Consider the following 24,780-nt stretch of genomic DNA (forward strand, 5'->3'; position numbering starts at 1 on the left):
TGTCCCCTCATACTGTCCTGCTTGCGTACTGGAGCTTATTCCGGGGGATCCGTCTGGGGGTCAGACTCCTTGGTTCGCTCCTGGGCAGCCACGAGTCCCTGCGTGTGGCTGCCTTTCTCCAGTCTGGCCTTCATTTAACTCTCTGGCGTACTGTGACCTGTTCATATCCTGGCGAGGGCAGTCCTGGAGGCAGGCTCAGCTGCCTCCCATGAGCTGTGGCTCCCTCTGGACCTAGTGTGGAGTGCTCCTCCAGCTGGAGGTTTCAACCAAAGAACATGGGGGCGGGCTCTTTATCACGCAGGATGCGTTCCCTCTGAGCCAGTGCCCTTTGGCATTCCCCTGAGCTAAGGGCACGGACATGCTGGCCTGGAATCAGTGCTAACTATGTCTCTTTCTAGCTCCAGTCAAAAGGCATTTCATGTTGACAGAGAAGAGCAAGGTCCCTTGAGGTCCGGCTTAGGAGGCAGTCAGGTGAAGTTCACCGAATGGGAAACGGCAGACAGACCAAGTACAGCTTGGTCCCGCTCCATCTCACTTCCCTATGGTGTAAAGTGGGCGTGGGGCGCACGCTCGTGACCCCAGCATTCGGGAGGCTGAGACAGGAGGATCGCGGTTCAGGGACAGCCTCAGCTACTTAGTGAGGCTCTCTGCAACTCAGTGAGACCCTGTTTCAAATTAAAGAATAAAAAATGGAGTTGGGGGTATAGCTCGGAGGTAGAATGCAAAAAAAAAAAAAAAAAAGAAAGAAATTGTGAGAACATCAGTGAACACCATAAATACAAGTTTTGCTTTACCATCATTTGGCGTTTGGCTATGTATCTTAGCCAAATGTTATCACCCATTATCACCATGTTAGAACTCTTGTTTTGCTCATTTTAATTCCATGAGTGTATGGTGTGACCTAGCAGGGTCTGGAAATTCTTACATTAGGTGATTACTAGACGAACCACTCAGCTCCCAAAGACTGTTATTGAAAATTCTCAATGCAGAAATAAACACTGCAGGGTTCCCAAAAAGAGTGTGAAAATGCCCACTCGCGTTGGTGTCCGCCTGGCTCACCTCTCCTCCATTTCTCTCTCTCTCTTCCCCGGCCTCGTCCGCGCTCCGTAGGTTCCGGTTCCAGTCCATCTCCTGAGATGATGCTGATTCCCAGGATGCCCTGGGTGCTGCTCCTGCTGCTGCCCATCTTGAGTTCTGCGAAAGCTCAGGTCAATCCAGGTAAGGCGGCCGCCCCCACTGCGTGCTGCAGTGCAACCGGGCGTCCACGCTGCCCGCGTCATTTGGGGAAAGCCACCAATGGGGCCCAAAAGATTGCTTTTTCACTTCCGTGGCAAACCATCACCAAATAAGGAACAGAAAATAATATACTTTCTCTCCGTTCACGTGACACATTGAATACTGTGAAAGCGTTTCTGATATAGGGTAGGTTGTTGTTTTGTTTTGTTTATGTGCTTTTATTGATGCATTAAATTTCACATTATAATGTAAATTACCTTGACAATGATTTACATGCACACAGCAGTTGGAGCCCCCATCCCACCTCCCCATTTCTCCCCTTCCCAACAGAGTACTGAGATTGACTTGATGTTGGTGTATTCACCTTTAGAAACATAGCCAATGGTAGTGTTTTCATTAATCAACCAGCCTTTCTCCTCCTTCTCTTAGGCCACCTCCCTGTCTCCACTGAGGTTTCCCCTCCATTATCGGTGTCCCTCTGGTATCCCCATTACTCCCTAGCTTGCACATATTAGAAAAAACATATGACCCTTCACACTCTGTGATTAGCTGATCTCACTTAACATAATGTTTTCCAGGTCCTTCCATTTCCTTGAGAATGAAACAATTTTGTTCTTCTTTATTGCTGAGTAGAATTCCATTGTGTGTATTTCCCATGACTTTGTAATCCATTCACCTGGTGATGAACACCTGGGTTGGTTCCATAATTTGACTGTTATGAATTGTGCTGCTGTGAACATGGGTATGCAGATGTGACTGTAGTTGTCTGGTTTCAAAGATACCCAGGAGTGGCATAGAGGATTGTATGGTGACTCCATTCCCAGTTTTCTAAGGAACCTCCCCGCTGATCTCTATATCAGCTGAACTAGTTTGCACTCCCGCCAACAGCGTAGAGGAGTTCCCATTTTCCCACATTCTCACCAACAATTGTTGTTTTTGACTTTTTTATGCTTGGCACTCTGATTGGAGTTAGATGGAATCTCAATTGTAGTTTTGATCTGCCTCTCCCTGATGGCTCATGGTGTTGAACATTTGTTCACGTAGCTAATGGCCACTTGTAAAGTTTCTATTCATTTCAGTTGCCCATTTCTTGATTGGGTTGTTTGTTTTTCTGGTATAGTCTTCTAAGTTCTTCATGTATTCTAGATATAAGTCCTCAATCAAAGGGACAGCTGGTAAAGATGTCCCATTCTACTGGCTGTCTCTTTAGACTCTTGATGGTTCCTTTAATGTGCAGAAACTTTTTAGTTTAACACCATCCTACTTACTGGTTCTTGGTTTAGTTTCCTGCCCTTTGGGGGTCTTGTTGAGGAAGTTACTACCTGCGCCTGTATGTTGGGGTGTTGAGCCTATGCCCTCCTCTGAAGGCTTCACAGTCTCTGATCTAAGTTCCAGGTCTTTGATCCATCTCGAGTTGACTCCTGTACGGGGTGAGAGGTAAGGATTTAGGTCCATTTTTCTACAACCGGATAGCCCATTTTCCCAATACCCTTTGCTGAAATAGCTATATTTTCTCCAGTGTATGTGTTTGTCCCCTTTGTCGAACCTCAATTGACTATAAGTGTGTGGATTTCTGTATTTTCTATTCCATTCCATTGGTCTATGTGCCTATTTTTGTGCCAATATCATACTGTTATTTTTATTATTATAGATCTGTAGTATAATTTAAGTCAGGAATTGTAATGTCTCCTGCATGATTCTTATTGCTGAGAATTGCTTTGGCTATTCTGGGTATTTTATTTCTCTATATGAAATTTATGACCAATTTCTCTAGGTCTATGAAGAATGACATTAGTGTTTTGTTAGGATTGCATTGACTCTATAGCTCACTTTTGGTAGAATGCCTGTTTTGATAATATTTATTCTGCCCATCCGAGAGCAAGGGAGATCTTTCCATCTTCCAAGCCCTTCTTCAGTTTCTTTCTTTAATGTTTTATAATTTTCATTGTAGAGGTCTTTTACCACTTTGGTTAGATTTATTCCTAGGTATTTTATTGGTTTTGAGGTTATTGTGAATGGAATTTTTTTCTGTATTTTTTTTCTCCATGGATTCATGATTGGCAATATAGAAAAGCTACTGATTTTTTTGGGTTGATTTTGTATCCCACTACTTTGTTGAATGTGTTAATCAGCTCTGGTAGTTTTTTGGTTTCGTTTTTTGGGTCTTCTAGACATAGAATCATATCATCTGCAAACAAGGATGATTTTAATTCTTCTTTTTCTATTTGAATTCCTGTGATAGCGTTCTCTGGTCTTATTGCTCTGGCAAGAGGCTTGAGGACTGTATTGAAAAGGAGTGGTGATAGTGGACATTTTTATCTTGTTCCTGATTTTTAAAGTTCCTGGTTTTTAAAGGGAATTTCCATAGTTTCTCCCCATTCAATACAATGTTGGCTTTGGGTTTATGATATGTTGCCTTAATGATCTTGAGATACATTTCTTCAATTCCTGTTTTCTGCAGTGTTTTTTTTTAACACGGAAGGGTGTTGGATTTTGTCAAATCCTTTTCCAGCATCTATTGATATGATCATGTGGTTTTTGTTCTTTGTTCTATTGATGTGGTGAATGACATGTATTGATTTGCATATGTTGAGCCAGCCTTGCTTTCCTGGGATGAAACCAACTTGGCCATGGGAGTATACACATTCATTTAAAATTGGAAGTGAAAGAAGCAACCATTTGCATCTGGATCTTCTGGGAAAAACAGTAGAGTTCGTTTGTTTTTGTTTGTTTGCGGTACTGAGGATTGAGCTCAGGGGCATTCTACCTTTGCACTACATTCTCAGCCCTATTTTATTTTATTCTTAAATTTTGAAACAGGGTCTTGCTAAGTTGCAGAAGGCATTGCTTAGTTGCTGAGGCTGGCCTTGAACCTGCGATCCTCCTGACTCCGCCTCTCAAGTATTAGGATTACAGGCTGAAAAGACATTTTAGATCCCTTGGGGGCCTTCTGCAGGTTGGCTTATCTGTTATTTCTGCTGTCTCGGGCTTGACTCTGATGTGGAGGTCCTGTGAGGCTTTGGGGATCTCCGGTGCCCTCTCTTTCTTACTGGGTGTGACAATGCTCAAAACAGAATTGTGAGAGGAATCTTTTAAGCAAAATTTGTCGATTATCATATTTTTCATATCACACATATTTTTAACTTTTACCTGAAATATACCTTGCATCTTTTTTCTGTTACACAGTAACACTGCTTAGCAACCTATCTACAGCTCAGTGCCTTAAAACAAGCATGTATTTCACTCATGAGCTTGTAATTTGATGGTTCCTGCTGGGCTTCGTTGGATGCTTCTCTGATCTGTCTTAGTTCACATGCATATCTGAGAGGCTCTTGGCTTACCTACGGTGGCCTTGGCTCCGATGCCCAGGGCAACTTGGCATGCTCTGCTTTCTCCTTCCACAGACTAGCCTGGGAATATTTCCAAGGAAATAGCACAGGGACAGAGCAGGAGGCAGAAATCACTGCTCAAATCATGTCTGTTGAGACCTCGCTGTCCAGAGCCAGCCCCACGGTCAGGTCAGAGCCAGAGTGTGAGAGCCCACCTACGTGATGAGGGGCTGGGTACAGGGACGGGCGGAGAACTGCTCACCTTCCACATTTTTTCTACAAATGCAAAACAGCGGAAAAACAGATATAGTTCATGTGTGCAACTGGGTGAATTTTTTTTTTCAGTACTGGGGATGGAACCCAGGGTCATTGTGCCTCCAAGCTACACTACCAAGCCCTATTTTTATAGTCTTTTTAATTTTGAAACAGGGTCTCACTGAGTTGCAGAAGGCCTCACTAAGTAGCTGAGGCTGTCTGCAAACCATGATCTTCCGGTCTCAGCTTCCCCAGTGCTGGGATTACAAGTGTGCGCCACCACGCCCGGCTCAACTGTGTGAATTTTACAAACTGAGCCTGTCCAATTTAATAAAACCCAGATTAGGACACAGAACTCTAGCAACACTTCAGAGCCCTCTTCATGGTCCTTCTCATCATTCCGTCCCACCCTACCCCGAGATAACCCCAAGCCTGCTGCCTAGCAACGAAGATTAATATTGCTGACTCGCACATGATGTATAAATGTGTCTGGTCTCTTTTGCCCAACATTTGTTTATGGTACTCATCCTATTTGGGGGTGGGGGGGATACTGAGGATTGAATTAAGGGCTGTTCTACCACTGAGCTACATCCCCAGCCCTTTTTATTTATTTATTTTTGGTGGTACTGGGGGTGGAACCCAGGGGCTTTTCTACTTCCGGGTTATACTCCCAGACACATTTTATACTTTATTTGGAAACAGGGTCTCACTAAGTTGCTGAGAGCCTCACTCAGTAGTTGAGGCTGGCTTCGAACCTGTGCAATCCTCCTGTCTCAGCCTCCCGAGCGCTGCTGCGCCACCACACCTGTCTATTTATTTATATTTTTGAGAACAGGGTCTTACTGAGTTGCCCCAGCTGGTCTGGAAATTGTGGTCCTCCAGACTCTGCCTCCTGAGTGGCTGGGATTACGGGCCTTTGCCACGTTCAACATGAGTTGCCACCTGGTCACCCTCACTGTTGATAATATTCCTTTGGTTGAATACTTTGGGCAGTCTATGGTGGATGAGGATTTGGTTTGGGCGCATTATGAATTATGATCCTGTAATTGTTCTTGCATAGAGTTTATGGTAGAAATGAACACTCGGTGTTCTTGGGTTTGTATCTAGAAGTGGAATGTCTGGGTCACAGGCAGCATATGATCCTGTTCCACATAATTCCAAGGAGCTTTCCACAGTGATTTTGCTGACTTCCCCACCCACGATAGTGGGCAGAGTTCATTTGTTCCACTGAGTTGTGTTTGAATTCTTGAGGGCACTTTTATTTTGCCCTTTTTATAGCACAAGGATGCATTGCTCTCTACTCTGCACAAAGATTCCCTACCTGTAGGCTGTTCTCTCTGTGTGCATGTGTGGGGGGATGGGGGGGCTTACTGGGGATTGAACACAGGGGCGCTCTACTTCCAAGCTATATCCCCAGCCCTATTTTTATTTTTTTCATTTGAAACAGGGTCTCACTAAATTGCTAAGTTCTCACTAAGTTCTGAGGCTGGCCTTGAACCTGCAATCCTCCCAGTACTGGGATGACAGACAGGCTCTGCCCCACGCATGCCTCAGCTATTCTTTATACTCTCAATAATGTGATCCAAACTCCTTAAGACTGAAGAAGTGCTGGTGGAATGAACCCAGTGCCCTGTGGCTTTCTTACAGTGAGCTTAGTTGGCACGCCTCGGGTCTGGGCGTGAACACCATTCTTTCGTTTCTCTGCCCTGTGTTCTTCTCACCCAGTGGTTGAGAATGGGTTGCCTCGTGCTACACTCTCCTTGCTCTGTGCCCCAAACACAAGTGTTGTGAGCTTACAGAATGGTGGGATGTTTGGAGCAGGATGGTCACAAAGACTGGGAAGCCGCTTGAGAGGAGCCAGCCTTCTGTGCTGGGAACCACGCTGCGCACATCCTGGAGCCACATGGGTCCTTTCAGGACAGCCAATGCCAGGCATTTCACTGAGTTGCCTCTGCAGTGAGGTCTCACATGGCCTCTGCAGGGAGAAAGGACTAGAGGTCTTGGTTTACAATAATCTCTATGAGAACATAGAGCACGTCGAAGGACTAATCTTTCTCTCTGCCATTTCTTCCAGTTTTACCAATGTAAGCCAGAGATAAAAATTTGAGGCTGATGAGAAGCTCCAGTTTGTGACTAGGGCTAGGGTCTAGCCATGAAGCCCGGGGCTGATGGACCCTTAGGGCTTGCATACCACTCAGCATAGAGCAGGTCTGGAATAGATTCATCTTGGCTAAGGATGACTCCTTGGGAGGCCATGCTGGTCCACCAAGAGCCTAGAAGATGACTAAAGGGACTGAGAGACTGAACAAACCCTGCCAGCTGGATCCTCCCTATAAGCTGGCCACATGGGATGCAGGTAGAACTTGAGGCTAGAAGCCTGGGTTTTAAGCAAAGTTAATATACAACCAACCAATTGTTAAAGCATTGATTAGATAGATAGATATAGAGAGAGATTTTCTATTTGGGTACTATGGATTGAACCCTAGGGTATTCTATGTCTGTGCTACATCCCCTACCTTTTATTTATTTATTTATTTTTTTTTTTTTTCAGGTCTGGGGATGGAACCCAGAGGCATTTGACCTCCGAGCTACACCCCAGCCCTATTTTTTTTTTTATTCTTTATTTTGAAACAGGGTCTCACTGAATTGCAAAGGGCCTCACTAAGTAGCTGAGGCTGTCCGCGAACTGTGATCCTCCGATCTCAGACTCTCAAATGCTGAGATTACAAGTGTGCGCCACCACGCTCAGCTTATTATTTTTTTAAATTTTGAAACAGGGTCCTACTAAGTTGCTGAAGCTGGCCTTGAACCTGTTCTCCTCCTTTCTTAGCCTCCCAAGTACTGGAGATGTACACCACTGTGTCTGGCTGCTGAAACATATTTTAATTGATTATCAAATGTCAAATATCGTTGACCAGCCAGGCATGGTGTTGCATGCTTGTAATCTCAGCATTCCAGAGGCTGAGACCTGAGGGTTGTGGTTTGCGGACAGCCTCAGCTACTTAGTGAGGCCCTCTGCAACTTAGTGAGACCATGTTTCAAAATAAATAATAAAAAATAGGGCAGGGGGTGTAGCTTGGAAGTCAAATGCCCCTGGGTTCCATCCCCAGACCCGCAAAAAAAAAAAAAAAAAAAAAAAAAAAAATTGTTGACCAATAGCAACCACACTAAGCATTAATTTTAATGAATAGTACACAATTACATCAACTCATTGGTTTGATCTTGTTGTTGAAGGTTTCGCAGTGAGCCTTGGTTGATGAGCATTTAGTATTAGCGTTGTGACAGATTGGGTGTCAGTGCCCATGGGTTCTTTTCCTCCACCCACATAGAAATAATGATCTGGGACAAGTCATTGCCAAGTTAAAGTAAGATTTATTGCAAAGCTAGAGAGAAAGCACCACACTAAGGTGATGAGGTACCCCGAAACGAGACACTACCCCCACCAGACTCCAGGTCTTGTGTTCAGTTCATGCTTCCAAATCTTTCAAGGACGACCGGTCTCGTCTGACATTATCGAGCTTAGCCAGAGACTACATGAGGGGATACATGGTATCTTTCAGGCCCCCTTCAAGACCCCTGGTCTGTAACTTTCTAGGTCTCAGTGTCTATTTATCTTATTTCGTTTCCACACCAACCCAGCAGCTCTCTGCCTGACTCAGCTTATCTTCGTTGCTATGGTAACAGCCTGATTATTTTTCTTATCTTGGTTATACCAGCCATCCACCAAATACTGTTGCAGACAGAGCCCACTTTGTAACAGCAAAGTGGGTTGATACCCCATACACATGGCCAAGCTCACAGAGAAAATGGGAGGAGACAGCACCGGGGTGTAGCAGACGGGGCTGCGTGTAATTTCTCTGTCCAAGTGCGGCACAAGGGGCTTCTGCTACTTTTGCATATTTTTCCTGGTAGTCAACACTGGGTCAGCATGACTGAGCTGGCATTGAAGACATTGACTATATCCAAATATAAACCTATAAAAATCATCAGATACCAAGAGGGTCAGTGGTCCTGTGTCCGTCAGAGAGCTTGTCTGTTTCCTTGGGGCCCTGAGTCTGCTCAGGGCATCCTGTGAGGGCATCCAAGTCGTGGCGGTAGGAAGAGGCGCAGGTTCTCGGCTCCCACCTTTGACGGTCTGTGCTTTGGAAGGCAGCTGGCGAGGCAGGTGGTGTCTCAGCTTGAGGTGGTGGCTGTCAAGTTCTACCTGGGAAGTGCTGGTACAGACTGGAGTTTGTGCAGAGTGCTAGGTAGGTATCTGCCCACTTCCACGGGGAGCCCGGAAGGTAAACCTAGTGACTGGCGACCCAGTGAGGGAAGATGTGAAGGATTTGAGGCAGTTTCTGGCTATAATCATAATTCAGGAATATCTTTTAACTAATGACACCCAACAATTATCCTAATAGTTTTTAAAAAACCGTTTCTTAGCCAGGTGTGGTAGTGCATGCTTGTAATCCCAGCATTTGGGAGGCTGAGACAGGAGGACCATGGTTCGCAGACAGCCTTAACTATATAGTGAGGCCCTTTTGCAACTCAATGAGACCCTGTTTCAAAATAAAGAATTAAAAATAGGGCTGGAGGTGTAGCTCGGAGGTAGAATGCCCCTGGGTTCCATCCCCAGTACTGCAAAAAGAAAAAATCTTTCAATCTGCAAAATAGTTTGGATATAATTAGAAGACTCTGGTGAATGATTTGCAGTTCAGGTAGAACAAGTATTGAGCTTATTATTTTGAGTAACAAGCCTAATTATAATTCTTCTCTGTGTGTGAAAGTGGGGATTGAATTTAGGGGTGTTCTACCTCTGAGCTTCATCCCCAACCCTATTGTTACTTTGATACCTCCTGCACAGCTCAGGTCTGCCCCAGCAGAAAGCCCAAAGTCTGCAGGACCAGCAATGTTGACCAGACAGACAACGGGCCAGTGTTGCTGGTTACCATGGAGACGTAACCAGTGTTGCTGGTTACCACTGGAGCAAGGAGGACCGTGCATCACTGCCTCTCCCTCCTCCTTATCAATACCTTCCCTAATCCTTGGCAAGAGTTGGAGAGGCTCCAAGACCATAGAATCAAGACAGGCTGTATATTTACACTTCTGTCTAGGAGCCGCTCACCTAGGTCAAATCTCCAGTGCCTTGCTGGTCGGAACAGTACGGCGTGTTAGAGCCGGAGCTGAAGGGGTTTGCCAGGCCAGGCGAACAGAGGCAGGGGTAACACAGGAGCCTAAGAAAGGCACGCAGGCAGCAGCGGAAAAGCAGAGGATGGGCGGTCGTCCATGCGAATCACGAGAACGAAGGTGTACTGGGCGGCACCAGAAGCAGGAGCCATGTAATTCTGAGACCCTCGCTTGCCTGGGAGAGGCTGTGTCTGTGCTCAGCGTCAGAGAGATGCGATGCTGAGTCTTCTGTCCCAAGACGCGGGTCTCTTGCTGTTGTCGTTCATTGTCTCCTAGGATGGGGAGTAGGTTCAGACAGGTAATAAGCTTCCGTGTTCTCCCCCACCCCGTGGTGGTTCTTCTTGACCCTTGGGGTCACGCCACGGGCAGCGTGGAAACCGTGTGGAGACTCTCCGCCCGGTGTGATTTCAGCAGGGTGTAGCGAATAGACCATGACACTGGAAGTCAAGAGATGGAGATTCCACTTCTGGCCCTGTCCCTGTCCAACTTGGTGACGTTAGGTAAACCTCTCTACCTCACTGTATTAGTCAGCTGTGTGCTGCTGTAATGAAATCCTGAGACAGCTTAACTGTAATAAAGAAAAGAGGCCTGTCCCGCTCATGGTTTTGGAGGCACCGGGGCACGGCACCGGCACTGGTTGGATTCTCATGGTGAGGGAGAGAAGATCAGGTGCGGGTTTGTATAGTAACCCTCTTTGGAGAACTACTATGCACACTGTGAGGATTATCTTCATCCTTTCTGGACCTAGGGACCTCCCAGTAGGCTCTACCACCAAAAGGGTCCAGCAGCTATCATATTTCCAGCCCAATGACCCCTTGGGAACAACACAAATCCAAACCAGGCCACCCACTTAGAGCATGGGGCAAAAAAACTCTCCTTCCTCCACCTCCCCAGGGTGGCCACGGGGGTGCCAAGCAACACAGCCAGCGGTGAGTGTGATAAATGAGTCTGAACGGAACTTGGAGAGTTACGTGCAAATATCCAGTTGCAATCTCCTGTTACTTTGAGAAAAGAAGGATGTTAAAATAACCCAAACACCACAAGACAACAGTTTCTCCCCGCCCAGGGAAAGAAAGAGAAAAAGAGCTGCCGGTGACCATTATGGTTTCTTGTGGTCTCTGAGAGAGATTCCAGCCGCCTGTGGGGAGTGAGGGCTTCTCTTGGCTCTGGACTCTGGCCTTCCTAACTCCAGGAGGGGCCAGGGCCCCGCGCCCAGGCCAAGCATGCCAATTACAGCGTGTTTTTTCTAGCAGAAGAGTGTGATTGTCAACTCTGCCCTTGGAGGTAGCTAGCAGGTCTCAGAAGAGCACGTGTACAGCCCGATAGGCCTCCCAGATTTTGACCTTTGGTGGTTTGGACACAAACACACTGATGTAAAACCAAAGTGCAGTCAGCTCCTTGAGGGTTTTTAATGGACGTAAACGGGAGGTGGTGAGCTGTTTAGAAATATGCAGCTCCGCCCCTGATTTGGAGCTGTGTCTGAGCTGGGCCTTTATCTTATTTGCCGCGGTGACGATCTCTGTGTATTCATGACTGGCACCGATCCCGGGGCTTGGCAACCCATAAATGTTTGAGAAACAAGGAGAGGGAAGGCAAGAAAGGAAGTCTCAGAACTCTCAGCCTCCTCCGTATTTTTCTGCAAAAAGGAGTGTGGCGACGCCACGTGAAACTGGATCTCACAAGGATATTGGGAAGCTATGGAATGACACCCCGTTAAATAGCGGGGGGCCAAGGCAGATGAGTAAAACAGGAGATGGGTGGCGTCATGCGTTCGGTGGCCCAAATATGTATGTGTTATTCCATATCAGCCTGAGGTAGGAACCGGCTCGGCCCCACTTCGCTGAGTTGCAGAGGGCCTCACTAAGGAGCTGCGGCTGGCCGCAAACCTGATCCTCCTGTCTCAGCCTACCAAATGCTGGGATCGCAAGCGTGTGCCACCGCGCCCGGCATGCAGCCAGTGGCTCAGAGTGTTTGCAGAGAGCCTCCCTTCCCTAAGGACTCCAGCCTCAGCACCTCATTAGCACTCAGACACCTCTGAGTTCTTGATCAATGAATCTCATCCGGCTGCCGCACTTGCTCTCGGGGAGGCAGGGTGGGTCCCTGCAGGCTAGCCACTCTACCCTTTGGCTTTGTGGCCACGGTGATCCTTGTTACCTGATTATGTTTCACTTTTTAATTTCACTGCTAGGAATCTCAACTGTGGCTAGGAGCCACATTTAAAATCCATCACCACCGGGCGTGGCGGGCACACTTGTCATCCCAGCATTCGGGAGGCTGAGACGGGAGGATCACGGTTCCCTGACAGCCTCAGCTACTTAGTGAGGCCCTTTGCAACTCAGTGAGACCTGTTTCAAAATAAAGAATAAAAAATTGGACTCGGGGTGTAGCCTGGAGGTAGAGTGCCCCTGGATTCCATCCCCAGTACTGCAAAAAAAAAAAAAAAAAAAAAAAAATCCATCACCAGCCAAGGGCTTAGAACAAAATATAATATATTTTACATATTAACCTTAGTTCTAGCTTATCTTATTAGGCCTGTTCTCTTTCCCCTAAACCATATTTCTTCAACTGCTTGTTTTTTTAATCTTTACCCAACTTTGGAATAAGTTGCATAATGACTGCTCTAAGTTCTTGACATATACAGACTCATATATTTCTTAGAGTATTCTTATAAACAAGAACCATTGTGGTGATTAAACTGAGAGTATGAGCTTAAGTAACCTTTCTAGAGTCATAAAACCTCCGAATTGCTTAAGAAGCAGTGAATGGAATATTTATTTATTTATTTATTTATTTATTTATTTATTTATTTATTTTGGTGGTACTGGGGTTCCTGGAAGCCCTTCTACCTCTGGGCTACACTCCCAGACCTATTTTATATTTTTGAAACAGGGTCTTTTACGCCAGCGTGGCTGGCTTTGAACCTGCGCGATCCTCCTGTCTCCGCCTCCCAAGCTTGGGGATTACAAGCGTGCACCACCACGCCCGGCTGAATGGAATATTTAAAACAAATAATTCCCTCTCCTCCTCCTCTTCTTCCTCCCCCTCCATCATTTACTGAGTCCTACTACATCTCATAAAGTGTGTTGAGCTCTTTGTATACAGTATACAAAAATCTCTGCAACACCCCTGCTTGGCAAAATTATGAAGGAGGGGGCAGTGCTGTTGGCAGAGGCTTGGAGACCACTTCTCCTAACTTGGATGTAGCAGAGTCCAGTTCTATGCATAGGGCTGTTATCTTGATTTCAAATCATGCCCCACTTTTTTTTCTCACCTCTAGACTTTCCTGCTACCGGTTTTCTTTCCTTTTTCTTTCTTTTTTTTGTTTTTTGTTTTGTTTGTTTGTTTGTTTGTTTTTTGCAGTACTGGGGATGGAACCCAGAGGCATTCTACCTCTGAGCTATACCCCCAGCCCTATTTTTTATTCTATATTTTGAAACAGTGTCTCACTGAGTTGAGGAGGGTCTAAGCAGCTGAGGCTGACTACAAACCACCATCCTCTTGTCTCAGCCTCCCAAATGCTGGGATTACAAGCGTGCGCCACCACGCCCGGCTCCAGTTTGTTTTGTTTTGTTTTAACCTCCATTTTGGGCTAAAGTGTAGCGGTTTGAGATATTACCATGGGTTCTTGTTCTTAGCTGGTTTAGAAATAAATAGCAAGAACTACACTGCTGCAAGCATATTCGAAGTTTTATTATTACAAAGGTAGAAAGAAGGGACAGAACAAACCAAAGCACCACGCCAGAGGGACGCAGTGGGCTGCCTTGAAAGTAAGACTCAGGTCTCTGAACACGTAACGTTTTTATAAGAATTCATTATCTCCTTCCTCCCATCCTGCTTAGCCAACAGTCCTCTCTTCCCACCAAAAGCAGGTGCAGGCCTGCCAGCAATCTCTGCTGTGTGAGCCTTTTCTGTTAGATCGCTGGTCGAAATGTGTTACTTGGTTGGCAAGGTCAGGGGCTACACGGTAGATGCCCGCTTTGAAGTTTTAAGACATGTAATGTCCGCCTGTGTCCTTGATGAGCTCTCAGCCTTTCCCTACCTCTGTCTGCTAGAAGTTGCTTGAAAATTTGTTTTATACTAAAGAAAAGAAAAACACAGGAACATAGTCTTTGAAAATATGAAGGTTTGGGGCTATAACTATTTTGTGTAATTAGTCATTTATATTGTAATTAGTAATTAATATCGCTTGCTTTGTTCCTTTAACTTTAGTCTAAACTGTTGTGAGAATCTATATAATTATTTTTCTAAGTGTGGGGGGTCTGTGTTTTAACATTCAGTGTCCAGCTGAGCTAACAAGCCAACTTTAGCTGACCGAGGTCAACCCTGGCTACAGCCCTTGGCTGACAGCTTAGAGACGGAAAAAATTATTTTATTGTTTTGCCTAAGTATAAAAACTTTTCTTAGCCGGGCATGGCAGTGCACGTTTATAATCCCCGTGCTTGGGAGGCTGAGACAGGAGGATCACACAGGTTCGAAGCCAGCCTCAGCTACTTAGTGAGGCTCTCAGCAACTTAGTGAGACCCTGTTTCCAAATAAAGTATAAAATAGGTCTAGGAGTATAGCCTGGAGGTAGAAAGCCTCTGGGTTCCACCCCCAGTATCATAAAAAAATTATATTAAAAAAACTTGTGCTTTTTTTTTTTTTTTTTTTTTGCGGTACTGGAGATAGAACCCAGGGTCATTCTACCTCTGAGCTACACCCCCCGCCTGATTTTTTATTCTTTATTTTGAAACAGGGTTTCACTGAACTGTGGAGGACCTCACTAGGTAGCTGAGGCTGGTTGCGAACCACCATCCTCCGGTCTCAGCCTCCCGAATTCTGGGATTACAAGCGTGGCCATCACACCCAGCTGAAAACATGTTATTAGCAATTAATACAGCTTTTATTAACAATCAATACAGGCTCAATCCCCATCAGAAATGACATGCTATTTTACCATGAAGTCTTCACTGAACCACTTAACCAGGAAAAGCATCTTGTCTGATATGGTCCCCCAGGTCCACTGAGGTTTGAGGACTTCCCTTCTGGGACCCTGCAGTAATTGTTTCTGGAAAGTATTTTGGGTTTCCAAGATTATGGCTGTCCTCAAGGGCTGTTTGTAAGGGGAATTTCAATTTGGAAAAAAAAGTCTTAATGAAATAGACCTACTGCACCCCATAGATGAAAGAAAGGAACCCTGCTTGCCCCCTGCCAGGTAAATTTCTTGGTATAGATATTTGCCTACACAGAGAATCTGTTTGAAGTAGCCAACTAACTAGAACCTGCAGGAAGCCGAGTCCAAGGGCCAGCTTCTTTGATTCAACTGCCCTGCCTGCCTGCCTGCCTTTTTCTTTTTTTCACTCACTGGGACTGGGGAAGTACTAGGGATTGAACCCAGGACATTCTACTTTGAGCTCCACTCCCAGCCCTTTTTCACTTTTTATTTGGAAATAGGGTCTTGCCAGGTTGCTGAGAATCTTGCTGCACTGCTAAGACCGTCCTCAATCCTTCCATCTTTCTGTCTCGGCCTCCCAAGTACTGTAATTGCAGGCATGTGCGCTCACACCCAGCTTCTGCCTAGTCCTTAATGAAACTGGAAGAACTAAAGCATGGTGGTGGCCGGGCGTGGGGGCGCACGCTTGTAATGCCAGCACTTGGGAGGCTGAGACAGGAGGATCTGGGTTCATGGCCAGCTTCAGCTACTTAGTGAGGACCTTTGCAGCTCAATGAGACCCTGTTTCAAAATAAAGAATAAAAAAAATAGGGCTGGGGTGTAGCTCTGAGGCAGAATGCCCCTGGGTTCCATCGCCAGTACAGCAAAAAATATATAAATAAATAAATAAAATAAAATAAACAAAAAAAGAATAAAAAATAGGGCTGGAGGTGTAGCTTGGAGGTAGAATGGCCCTGTGTTCAATCCCCAGCACAGAGAAAAAGAAAGAGAGAGAGAGAGAGAGACGGGGGGGGGGGGCAGGAAGGAAGGAAATGGTTGAAGAAGGAAGGACTAGGGCTCAGGAGACCTGAGTTCTGGTCCTGGTTGCCCTGGTCACCTGTGTGTCCTGGATCAAATCAGCTGACATTTCCCGGCCTCAGGGGTTCTGTATTTAGCTTGGAGCCGCGGAGGGTTGGGGTGTTGCATCCTCCTCCTGGCTGTAAAGCTTTGCGATTGCAGATGTTCCTTTAGAGCATAAACTGCCCGGCCCCAGTTGAATCTGACAACCCCTTATCAGTTGCGTGTGCCCAGAGAGGGCCGGGCCAGCTCCCTGCCCAGGGCTGGCGCTCTGTGCGTGCTTTCCTGGAAGCTGTACAGAGAGGATCCTCACTGACGGGGAGCCTGGAGCCTGTGCTCGGAGCACGATGGTAAACATCCTGGAACAGGCAGCCCTTTCAGCGGCTCAGCCTTGGCAGGAGAGCCTCAAAACCACTTCTGGAGCAGCTGGGGACCGGTGGCAGCCGCTCCCCTTCACGCCACCCACTGGGCCCACTGTGGCTGGCGCTGGTAGCTTTCCACTCTGGGAACTGGGACAGCCCATTGGTGTCTCTGTCCAGGAGAGTGGTGGGTAGCAGAAGCCGCAAGAAACCTTCAAGGCGGCACAGCGGGGGCCTCGGGAGCTGCTGCTTCCTGTGGGTTCCCTCCCTCCCCAGTACCCACATCTCTCAAGATTCCTTTACATTTCAGGAGACAAGGAAGATGGGTTGGTAGGATCTGATGAATAAGGAAGGGGGCTTGGGCCAAGAAAGGGACCTGACATTTAGCAGCTGGGCCAACTTGGCAGTCCTGAGGCTCTGCCAGTGGTGCAATCTCTCCACAGTCACCCGGAATAGGCATCCTGAGTGGGAACCCTCACTGGTACCCTGAGAAGTGCCACACGGGCGGCCCCGGGCCAGTGGGTCCTCTGCTTCCATGCACTCAGTAGACGCGGAAAGCCATCCAAGACAGGTGTCCACTTCCCTGGGCCGTCTGTGAGGCCCTGGGAGATTCACTCACCCGCTTTATTACTTAGCTCACTCTGAGTCCCCTGGCCCCCTCCTGCATTCCTGGTCCCCGCTTCTCAGCCTCCACCTGACTCTACAGATGGTCTGTCTACAGATGGTCTACACAGCAGCCCCCTATCTACGGTCACTGCACGCATGGTCTACACAGCAACCTTCTATCCATGATCTTGTCCTCAGCGGTCTCACTCACCCAGGCTCCACCACAGTCCAAAAGCACTAGGTGGGGAATTTGGAAATAGCAGTCCATAAGCTTTCAGTTGTATGGTTGGCAGGGTGGAGCTCGCAGCCCCTCGCCGTCCCTCCTGTGGATGCTGCCCCCTTGCTTCACAGCATGGTGCGCATGCGTGCCATCCCAAGAAGGGTGCAGTCCATAGGGTATTTGGAGGGAGAGAAAGAGAAGCCAGGCAGGTATGGCTCACGCTTGTAATCCCAGCACTCGGGAGGCTGAGACAGGAGGACCGCAGGTTCGTGGCCAGCCTTTGCTACTCAGTGAGGCCCTCTGCAACCCAGTGAGACCCTGTTTCAAAATAAAGAATAAAAAATAGGGCCGGGGATGTAGCTCGGAGGTAGAATGCCCCTGGGTTCAATCACTAGTACCGCCAAAAAAAAAAAAAAAAAAAAAAGCAGATCTCCTTTATCCTGACACCATGCCTTGAAGCTTTGCCCAAAGGAGTGGTATCTGGTAAGGTAATGTATGTCATCATGTAGACAACTGAGTTGCACCTACTTGATTATTGAAAATCTATTTCCTGGCCAGGGTTGGTGGCGCACACTTGTAATCCCAGTACTTGGGAGGCCGAGGCAGGAGGATGGTGGTTCATGGACAGCCTCAGCTATTTAGTGAGGCCCTCTGCAACTCAGTGAGACCCAGTTTCAAATTAAAGAATAAAAAATCAGGCTGGGGAGAGCCGGGCATGGTGGCGCACGCTTGTAATCCCAGCCTTTGGGAGGCTCAGATAGGAGGATCGTAGTTTGTGGACAGTCTCAGCTACTTAGGCCCTTTACAGTTTGGTGAGACTCTATTTCAAAATGAAAAATAAAAAATAGGGCTGGGGGTGTAGCTCAGAGGTAGAATGCCCCTGGGTTCCATTCCCCAGGACCACAAAAATAAATAAATAAATAGACAGGCTTGCTCCCTGCCCCTCCAGCCTGCGGATGCCACGGTGGGTCTGTGTCTCTTCTGATTATGTCAGCCAATCTAATAATAACACATGTATCTAGGCGTGTGTGTGCACTATACATGTATGTCACATATAGTACCCGTGTGTGTACGTGCATCTGGAGCCGTGAAGCGGAGTTCCTGCAGCGTACGAGGGTTCTGTTTCTTGGCCTCTGGGGGCCCCGGTTCTGTTTTCCAGGGTGGCTGTGCCCGCTGCCTTCCTTTCCCACCAATGTGGTGGGGGCCCCCGCAGCCCACACCTCACCGACGCCTGCTCTCCGTCTCGTGCTGAAGTGGTCCTCCAGGCAGGCGCGAGGCGACGGTGATCTCCATTCGCACTTCCCTGGTGATTAGTGATGTCCGGCATCTTTCCACATAACTATGGGTCACTTTTATTCCTTCTTAGGCTTATTATCCATCTATTGGAGCCTTTTACCCATTTTTAATATAATTTTTTTTCCATTGGGTTGTATCCGTTTCTTTTGTGCACTGAATATTTTTAATTTTTTATTGGCGAATTGTATCTATACATCTTAATGGGGAACAAGATGTGGAGGCGTCCATGCACACCTCACTCGTTCGGCCCTTCCCCAGTTACTCCCATCCCCTCTCCCTCCCTCCTTCTCCTGTTTGGCTTAGTGACTGACTCTGATGTGTTTGTGAATGTACGTCGTGTACATTAGACAATCTCCTCTCCCCCTCCCGTCCCCTCAGGTCGCCTTATTGGCTCATCTGTGGTTTCTCCTTCCTTGTCTAGAGTTCCTCCTGTGACCCATTTTCTCCCTCGCTTCCGCATGTTAGGGAGAGCATCCAGTTTCTTTTGTTGTGTGACTGGCTCACCTCAGGAGCGTAGCGTTCTCCAGTTCCCTCCAGTTCCCTGTAAATGATGTAACTCTGTCCTTCTTTATGGCTGAGTGATATGCTGTGAATGTTAACGCTTATCAAAGATATGCTTTACAGCAATTTCCTCCAACTCAAAGCTTGTCTTTTCACATTTCACTGCTTTCTGAATCAGTTTTAATTTTTTCCCTTCTCATCATGAGTTCTCTTTCCAGCCCTACATGACTGATCATTTCTTATTATTATCTCATGGGACATACAATTTTTTTTTTTTTGGTGGTACTGGAGTTCCTGGAAGCCCTTCTACCTCCAGGCTACACTCCCAGACCTAATATATTTTTTTAAATTATTATTATTATCATTATTATTATTATTATTATTATTATTATTATTATTATTATTTTGGTGGTACTGGGGGTCCTGGAAGCCCTTCTACCTCTGGGTTACACTCCCAGACCTATTTTTATACTTTTTTATTTGGAAACAGGGTCTCTTAAGCCAGCGCGGCTGGCTTCGAACCAGCGCGATCCTCCTGTCTCTGCCTCCCAAGCGCGGGGATTACAAATGTGCGCCACTACGCCCGGCTATATATATTTTTTTAATTTGGAAACAGGGTCTCTTAAGCCAGCGTGATCCTCCTGTCTCCGCCTCCCAAGCGCGGGGGATTATAAGCTTGCGCCACCACGCCCGGCTCGTGGGACATACAGTTTTAAAATGTTTTTTAATCAGCTGGCCGTGGTGGCACATGCCTGTGATCCAGTACTTGGGAGACTGAGACAGTAGGACCGCAGCTTCGAGGCTACCCTCAGCAATTTAGTGAGGCCCTCTGCAACTTGGAGAGACCCTGTTCCCAAATAAAAAATAAAATAGCCAGGCGTGGTGTGCACGTTTGTAATCCCCACGCTTCGGAGGCTGAGACAGGAGGACTGCACAGGTTCGAAGCCAGCCTCAGCTACTTAATGAAGCTCTCAGCAACTTAGCGAGACCCTGTTTCCAAATAAAATAAGATAGGTCTGGGAGTATAGCCTGGAGGTAGAAAGCCTCTGGGTTCCACCCTCAGTACCACCAAATAAATAAATAAATATAAATAAATAAAATAGGGCTGGGGGTGTAGCTCAGAGGTAGAATGCCCCTAGGTTCCATCCCCAGTACCACCAAAAAAATTAAAAATTAAAAAATAAAAAATAGCCGGGCATGGTGGCGCATGCTTGTAATCCCAGCATTTGGGAGGCTGAGACCAGAGGATTGCAGTTCGCAGACAGCCTCAGCTACTTAGTGAGGCCCTCCACAACTCAGTAAGACTGGTTTCAAAATAAAGAATAATAAAAAAAAAAAAATAGGGCTGGAGGTGTAGCTCGGCTTCCTGTCTCCCAGAGAACGCTTTCCTCTGCTGCCTGATAGTATTACTCAAAAGCCAGCTTCTCACATGCTTTGTCTCTGGGGCTGTATCATCCAGAAGGGTTACGGTCTCTGTCACTCTGGCTTGGTGGAAAGCGGGGGACCACCCCCCCGTCCCAGTGGTTATTGCTGTTGGCCAGGGGCCAGACCTGGTGCTAATAGGGCCAACAACGTGCGTCCAGTCCCTGAGGCAGGGGGTGTATTGGTGTGCTTCGCAGTATCACACAGTTGACTACCCAGGAAAAACAAACCCTGGGGGTCACAGGGACCTATCCACCCTGAGCACGGATCTCTGCTGCTGGGCAGTGTAGCACTGAAATCGAGTCAGGGGTCACAAAGGAGGCAAAATCCAGCAAAGGAGTGTGAGACCGGGCCCTTTAATTAACCGTCTGTCGCTCCTGGTGGAGGCCTGCTGACCAATATTGGAGGAGAGGGGGCTATTGGTCAGCAGAGCTGTGCCAAAGAGAGGAAGTAGGGGTATTTATGTAGCCAGGGTCTTGGGGTGAGGCTAGCAAGGCTGGAGGAAGCCGGTCTTCTCGTGACATCTGGAGTCTGCCCCATCTCTGCTTCTGGCTTCTGGGGCTCTACCTCCTGTTCTGGCTGCAGAGTCCCGTAGGGGAGGGGGAAGGGACCCAACCTATCAGGCAAATGGTTACATCTGCTAGTAAGGGGGTGTGGACAGGCCCCTGGGGTTGTTATTAAGTAAGGCAATGAATCACCACGTTACGCCACATGACATCACTTCACAGAGCGTGCCAAGGTCAGGCTTGGGTGCCTAGATGGTGCTGGAGTCAGAGCCAAGAAGAGCAATGTAGTAGAATCATGGGGTCCAAGCTGACATCATCCGGAGATTCAGAAAGGCGTGCGTCCTCTCGTTCCCTGTTCAGTGGCCAGCAGTCTCCCTGGGAGCTCTGGAGGTGAAAAAACAGACCTGTCAGTCCTCTCTACTCCCTGTCTCTCCTGCAGCTACCTGCCGCTACCCTCTGGGCATGTCCGGAGGTCACATCCCAGATGAGGACATCATGGCTTCCAGCCAATGGTCAGAGTCCACGGCTGCCAGATACGGGAGGTGAGAGGGCCTGAAGACCAGCCAGGTAGTTGAGATGTCCTGGGTACCACAGATCCCCGGCGCCAGCAGCGGGGCAGGCTGGCGAGCGTGAAGAAGGCGTCCAGTCGGTCTGTCCTGCCCTATGTGCTTTTAGGGAGAAAGACCAGGGCAGGTGCTAGCCAGCCACCTCATCCCAACCAGAGGCCCCAAGCCACACCACCCACACCAAGGGTCTTGGTATGGACAGAATCACTTTACCTGACCTTTCCCTACGAGCCGTGCAGGAGGCGGCAAAGGCGCCAGGATGGGAGTGTGCAGATCACACAGGACTCTGGGAGCATGTCAGAAAAACATCACTCACTGTGCAGAGAGACCTCTGACAAGCTCCCCCTCTCCTTCCCCACCCAGAAACAGGGTCTCCATGGCATGATTTCAGGGGTGGTGTGGAGCAATCAACTCCCCACTCTAAAACTCCTCTGCTGGTTGGGGGCCTCTTCCTCTTGGAATCTAATTCCTTTGGTGGAAGGTGTTGATTTTGTTGAAAATGGAATAGCCCATCAGGCAAGCAGCCCTGGCAAACCTTGCCCATGATAGGAATCTTAGCGTGATGGTTGGTGGGGCTGGAGGGAGCCACGAATGAGGGGGCGCCGTTGGTGAGGACGGCCATTCCAAGTAGAGGTCCCGAACTCAGCCTTCCCTTGGTAGGTTTCACAATTCTGCTCAGTGGTAGCTCGTCCTGGAGGTAATAAAATGAAGGAGATTGTTTACCACTCTCCCAACCAAGGACGGGCTCCTCTCCTTTCCCCCACCCCCGCCTCACCAGAGGTTTCCATGGCTTTTGGTGGGTGGTCGTCCTAACCCATCCTGCTCATTAAAATTCCACTGCCCTGGGAAGCCCACACTGGTGATCCCCATCTCCCGCCCTCTCGCTCCCACAACTTGATATCTGAGCCAGGAGCAGCGGCTTCATTAGGCCAAGTCTGAAAAAATTGGAGGGAGGATGGTGGAGTGGGGGGAACGGTTCCATAGGGAACCACAAGGATGGAGGGGGCCCCACTCTCCCTAAAGTCTCTAAATTAAGATGGAAAAAAAGGGGCTACGTGTGATCCAAAGGCCTCCAGCTGCGGGTGGTGCTGCAGAGGGGAAGCTGACCCCAGCTAGGGATAGTGGAGGCAAAATAGTGGTGGGGGCAGCCAAAGGTTTGCACTGGAGCCCCAGCCTGTGGGGTTCCCCGCGCAGGGCTGCGGCTTCCTGCCAATTCCTAATTCGCAGCGATGACGGGATGGGCAATTCGCACTGCTGTGGGTTAGTAAAGCTCTGTGGTGTCACCGTGGCTCCCTCTTCCCCACCTCTCGCCTCTCAGGCTGGACTCAGAAGAAGGGGATGGAGCCTGGTGTCCGGAGGTCCCAGTGGAACCAGATGACCTGAAGGAGTTTCTGCAGATAGACTTGCGCACCCTGCACTTTCTCACGCTCGTGGGCACCCAGGGGCGCCACGCAGGGGGTCACGGCATCGAGTTTGCGCCCATGTACAAGATCACTTACAGTCGGGATGGCACTCGCTGGATCTCTTGGCGGAACCGGCATGGGAAACAGGTAGGAGAAAGCGGTGTCCGCGCCATTTTGACTCGGGCTAGAGGAAAATCCCGGCTTGTCTGTGGAAGTATGTGCCTCTGCAGACCTGGCATGCTTTTGCAAATGGCGCCCAGGGTGAAGGAGATGGCACCCAGGCCTCTCAGACTGCTGGGAAAGCCAGGTGTATATATCCTGTTCCTTGAATTAAGAGGAGAGCAAGCATGGTTTTGATGCCCTCTCTACTCTTCCTCTTCTCTCTCCTCAGGTGCTGGATGGGAACAGTAACCCCTATGACATCATCCTGAAGGACCTGGAGCCGCCCATTGTGGCCAGATTCGTACGCTTCATCCCGGTCACCGACCACTCCATGAATGTGTGCATGAGGGTGGAGCTTTATGGCTGCGTCTGGCTAGGTAGGTCTCCAGCACCCGGACCTCAGAGACCTTATGAAAAAAACCCTAACCCTCCCCGCCACACCTGGGAACTAGAGGGAATCCAATCAGAGAGGAATGGGATCGATGGCCCCTGGAGTGAAGTGGTTCCCTCTGGGTCACAGCAGAAGTCCACCCACCCAGGGCTTAGTGCCCACACCTGGATCATGCATTCACTCAAAGCCATTACTCTGCTGCCCTCCGTGGGGCTCCCCACGCACCCAGACTGAGCCCCAGCAGACACTCAGTGACATCCCAGGGCTCCCACAGCTCCCTGAAGTCTGGGTGGCAGGCGCACCTGACGGCTCTTTTCCTTTGACAGATGGCTTGGTGTCTTACAATGCACCGGCTGGACAGCAGCTTGTACTCCCTGGAGGCACCATCATTTATCTGAACGATTCTGTCTATGATGGAGCTGTTGGGTACAGGTAATAATTCTGGGAAACCTTAATGATCAGAATGAGAAAATGGTACTCAGAATAGAATATTGTGTTGTAATAGTCAATCAATTAACCGGCTGGAATTTGTTTAGTCCAAAAGCACTCTGTGTAGTCTTTCTTCCCAAAGAACTTGAACTACTTTGGGAAGAAAAGCAAATCACACAGGAAAATCAGTGGTAAATTACACGAAGCAAGGGCTGAACTTGGTGGTGTGACTTTAAGTGTGGCAGCCATATTTCTGACCCTTAAACAAGACATATGTTCTTTTTGTGTGTGATAGTGGTAATACCTCTGAGCTACACCCCCGAGCCTTGGTTGATTCTTTTTGTTTGTTTGTTTCTTTCTTTTGAGACAGGGTCTCACTAAATTGCAGAGGACCTCACTAGGTTGCTGAGGCTGTCCGTGAACCTGAGATCCTCATGTCTCAACCTCCCAAGTACTGGGATTACAATATGCACCACCATGCCCGGCTATATAGCATGTGTTCTGACACAAATGTTGGCTTCATTGTGGAAACAAAGGGCCATAATAATTTATGTAAAATGCATAATAAACGGGGTAGGTCAATAAGCTCAGGAAGCATGGAATCCATAAACATAAACACTTGAGAAATTGTGAAAACAAGAAATGTATTAAGACTCGTAATAAACAAGGGGAGTTTCTGGGATGAAATGAGATTAAGGCAGAGAAAATTGGAGGGAAGGAAGAAGAAGTAACAGGGCTGAGGACAAAGGTCTGATATGGTAGAAACAGGAGCTAAGACCAATAGACAAACCTGAACCAGGTCAGTGGAGAGCCCCGGCGGAGCATCGTTAAACAGTAGGAATTCAGAGCTGGCAAGAGATGTTCCCACCTCTCCCATTCTCTGAGCCCATCCCAACACGATTCTCTTTGTTGTTGTTGTTGTTGTTGTTGTTGTTGTTGTT

At 47.9% G+C, this 24,780-nt stretch overlaps 1 protein-coding gene across 1 annotated transcript in view; it reads left to right on the top strand.

The window, feature by feature from the left end:
* Positions 1–1,127: 1,127 nt before the first annotated feature.
* Positions 1,128–24,780, top strand: part of DDR2 (discoidin domain receptor tyrosine kinase 2) — a gene marked incomplete at its 3' end in the record, with an annotated part of 45,888 nt that continues 22,235 nt past the window's right edge. The window contains exons 1-5 of the mRNA XM_080690417.1: positions 1,128–1,218; positions 21,328–21,430; positions 22,773–23,004; positions 23,249–23,396; positions 23,737–23,842. Coding sequence (XP_080546543.1) covers positions 1,137–1,218; positions 21,328–21,430; positions 22,773–23,004; positions 23,249–23,396; positions 23,737–23,842 — 671 coding nt within the window. The 5' untranslated portion in view covers positions 1,128–1,136. The remainder of the gene's footprint in view (positions 1,219–21,327; positions 21,431–22,772; positions 23,005–23,248; positions 23,397–23,736; positions 23,843–24,780) is intronic.

This window comes from Muscardinus avellanarius (assembly GCF_963383645.1).
Source record: "Muscardinus avellanarius genome assembly, chromosome: 3".
NCBI lineage: Eukaryota > Metazoa > Chordata > Mammalia > Rodentia > Gliridae > Muscardinus > Muscardinus avellanarius.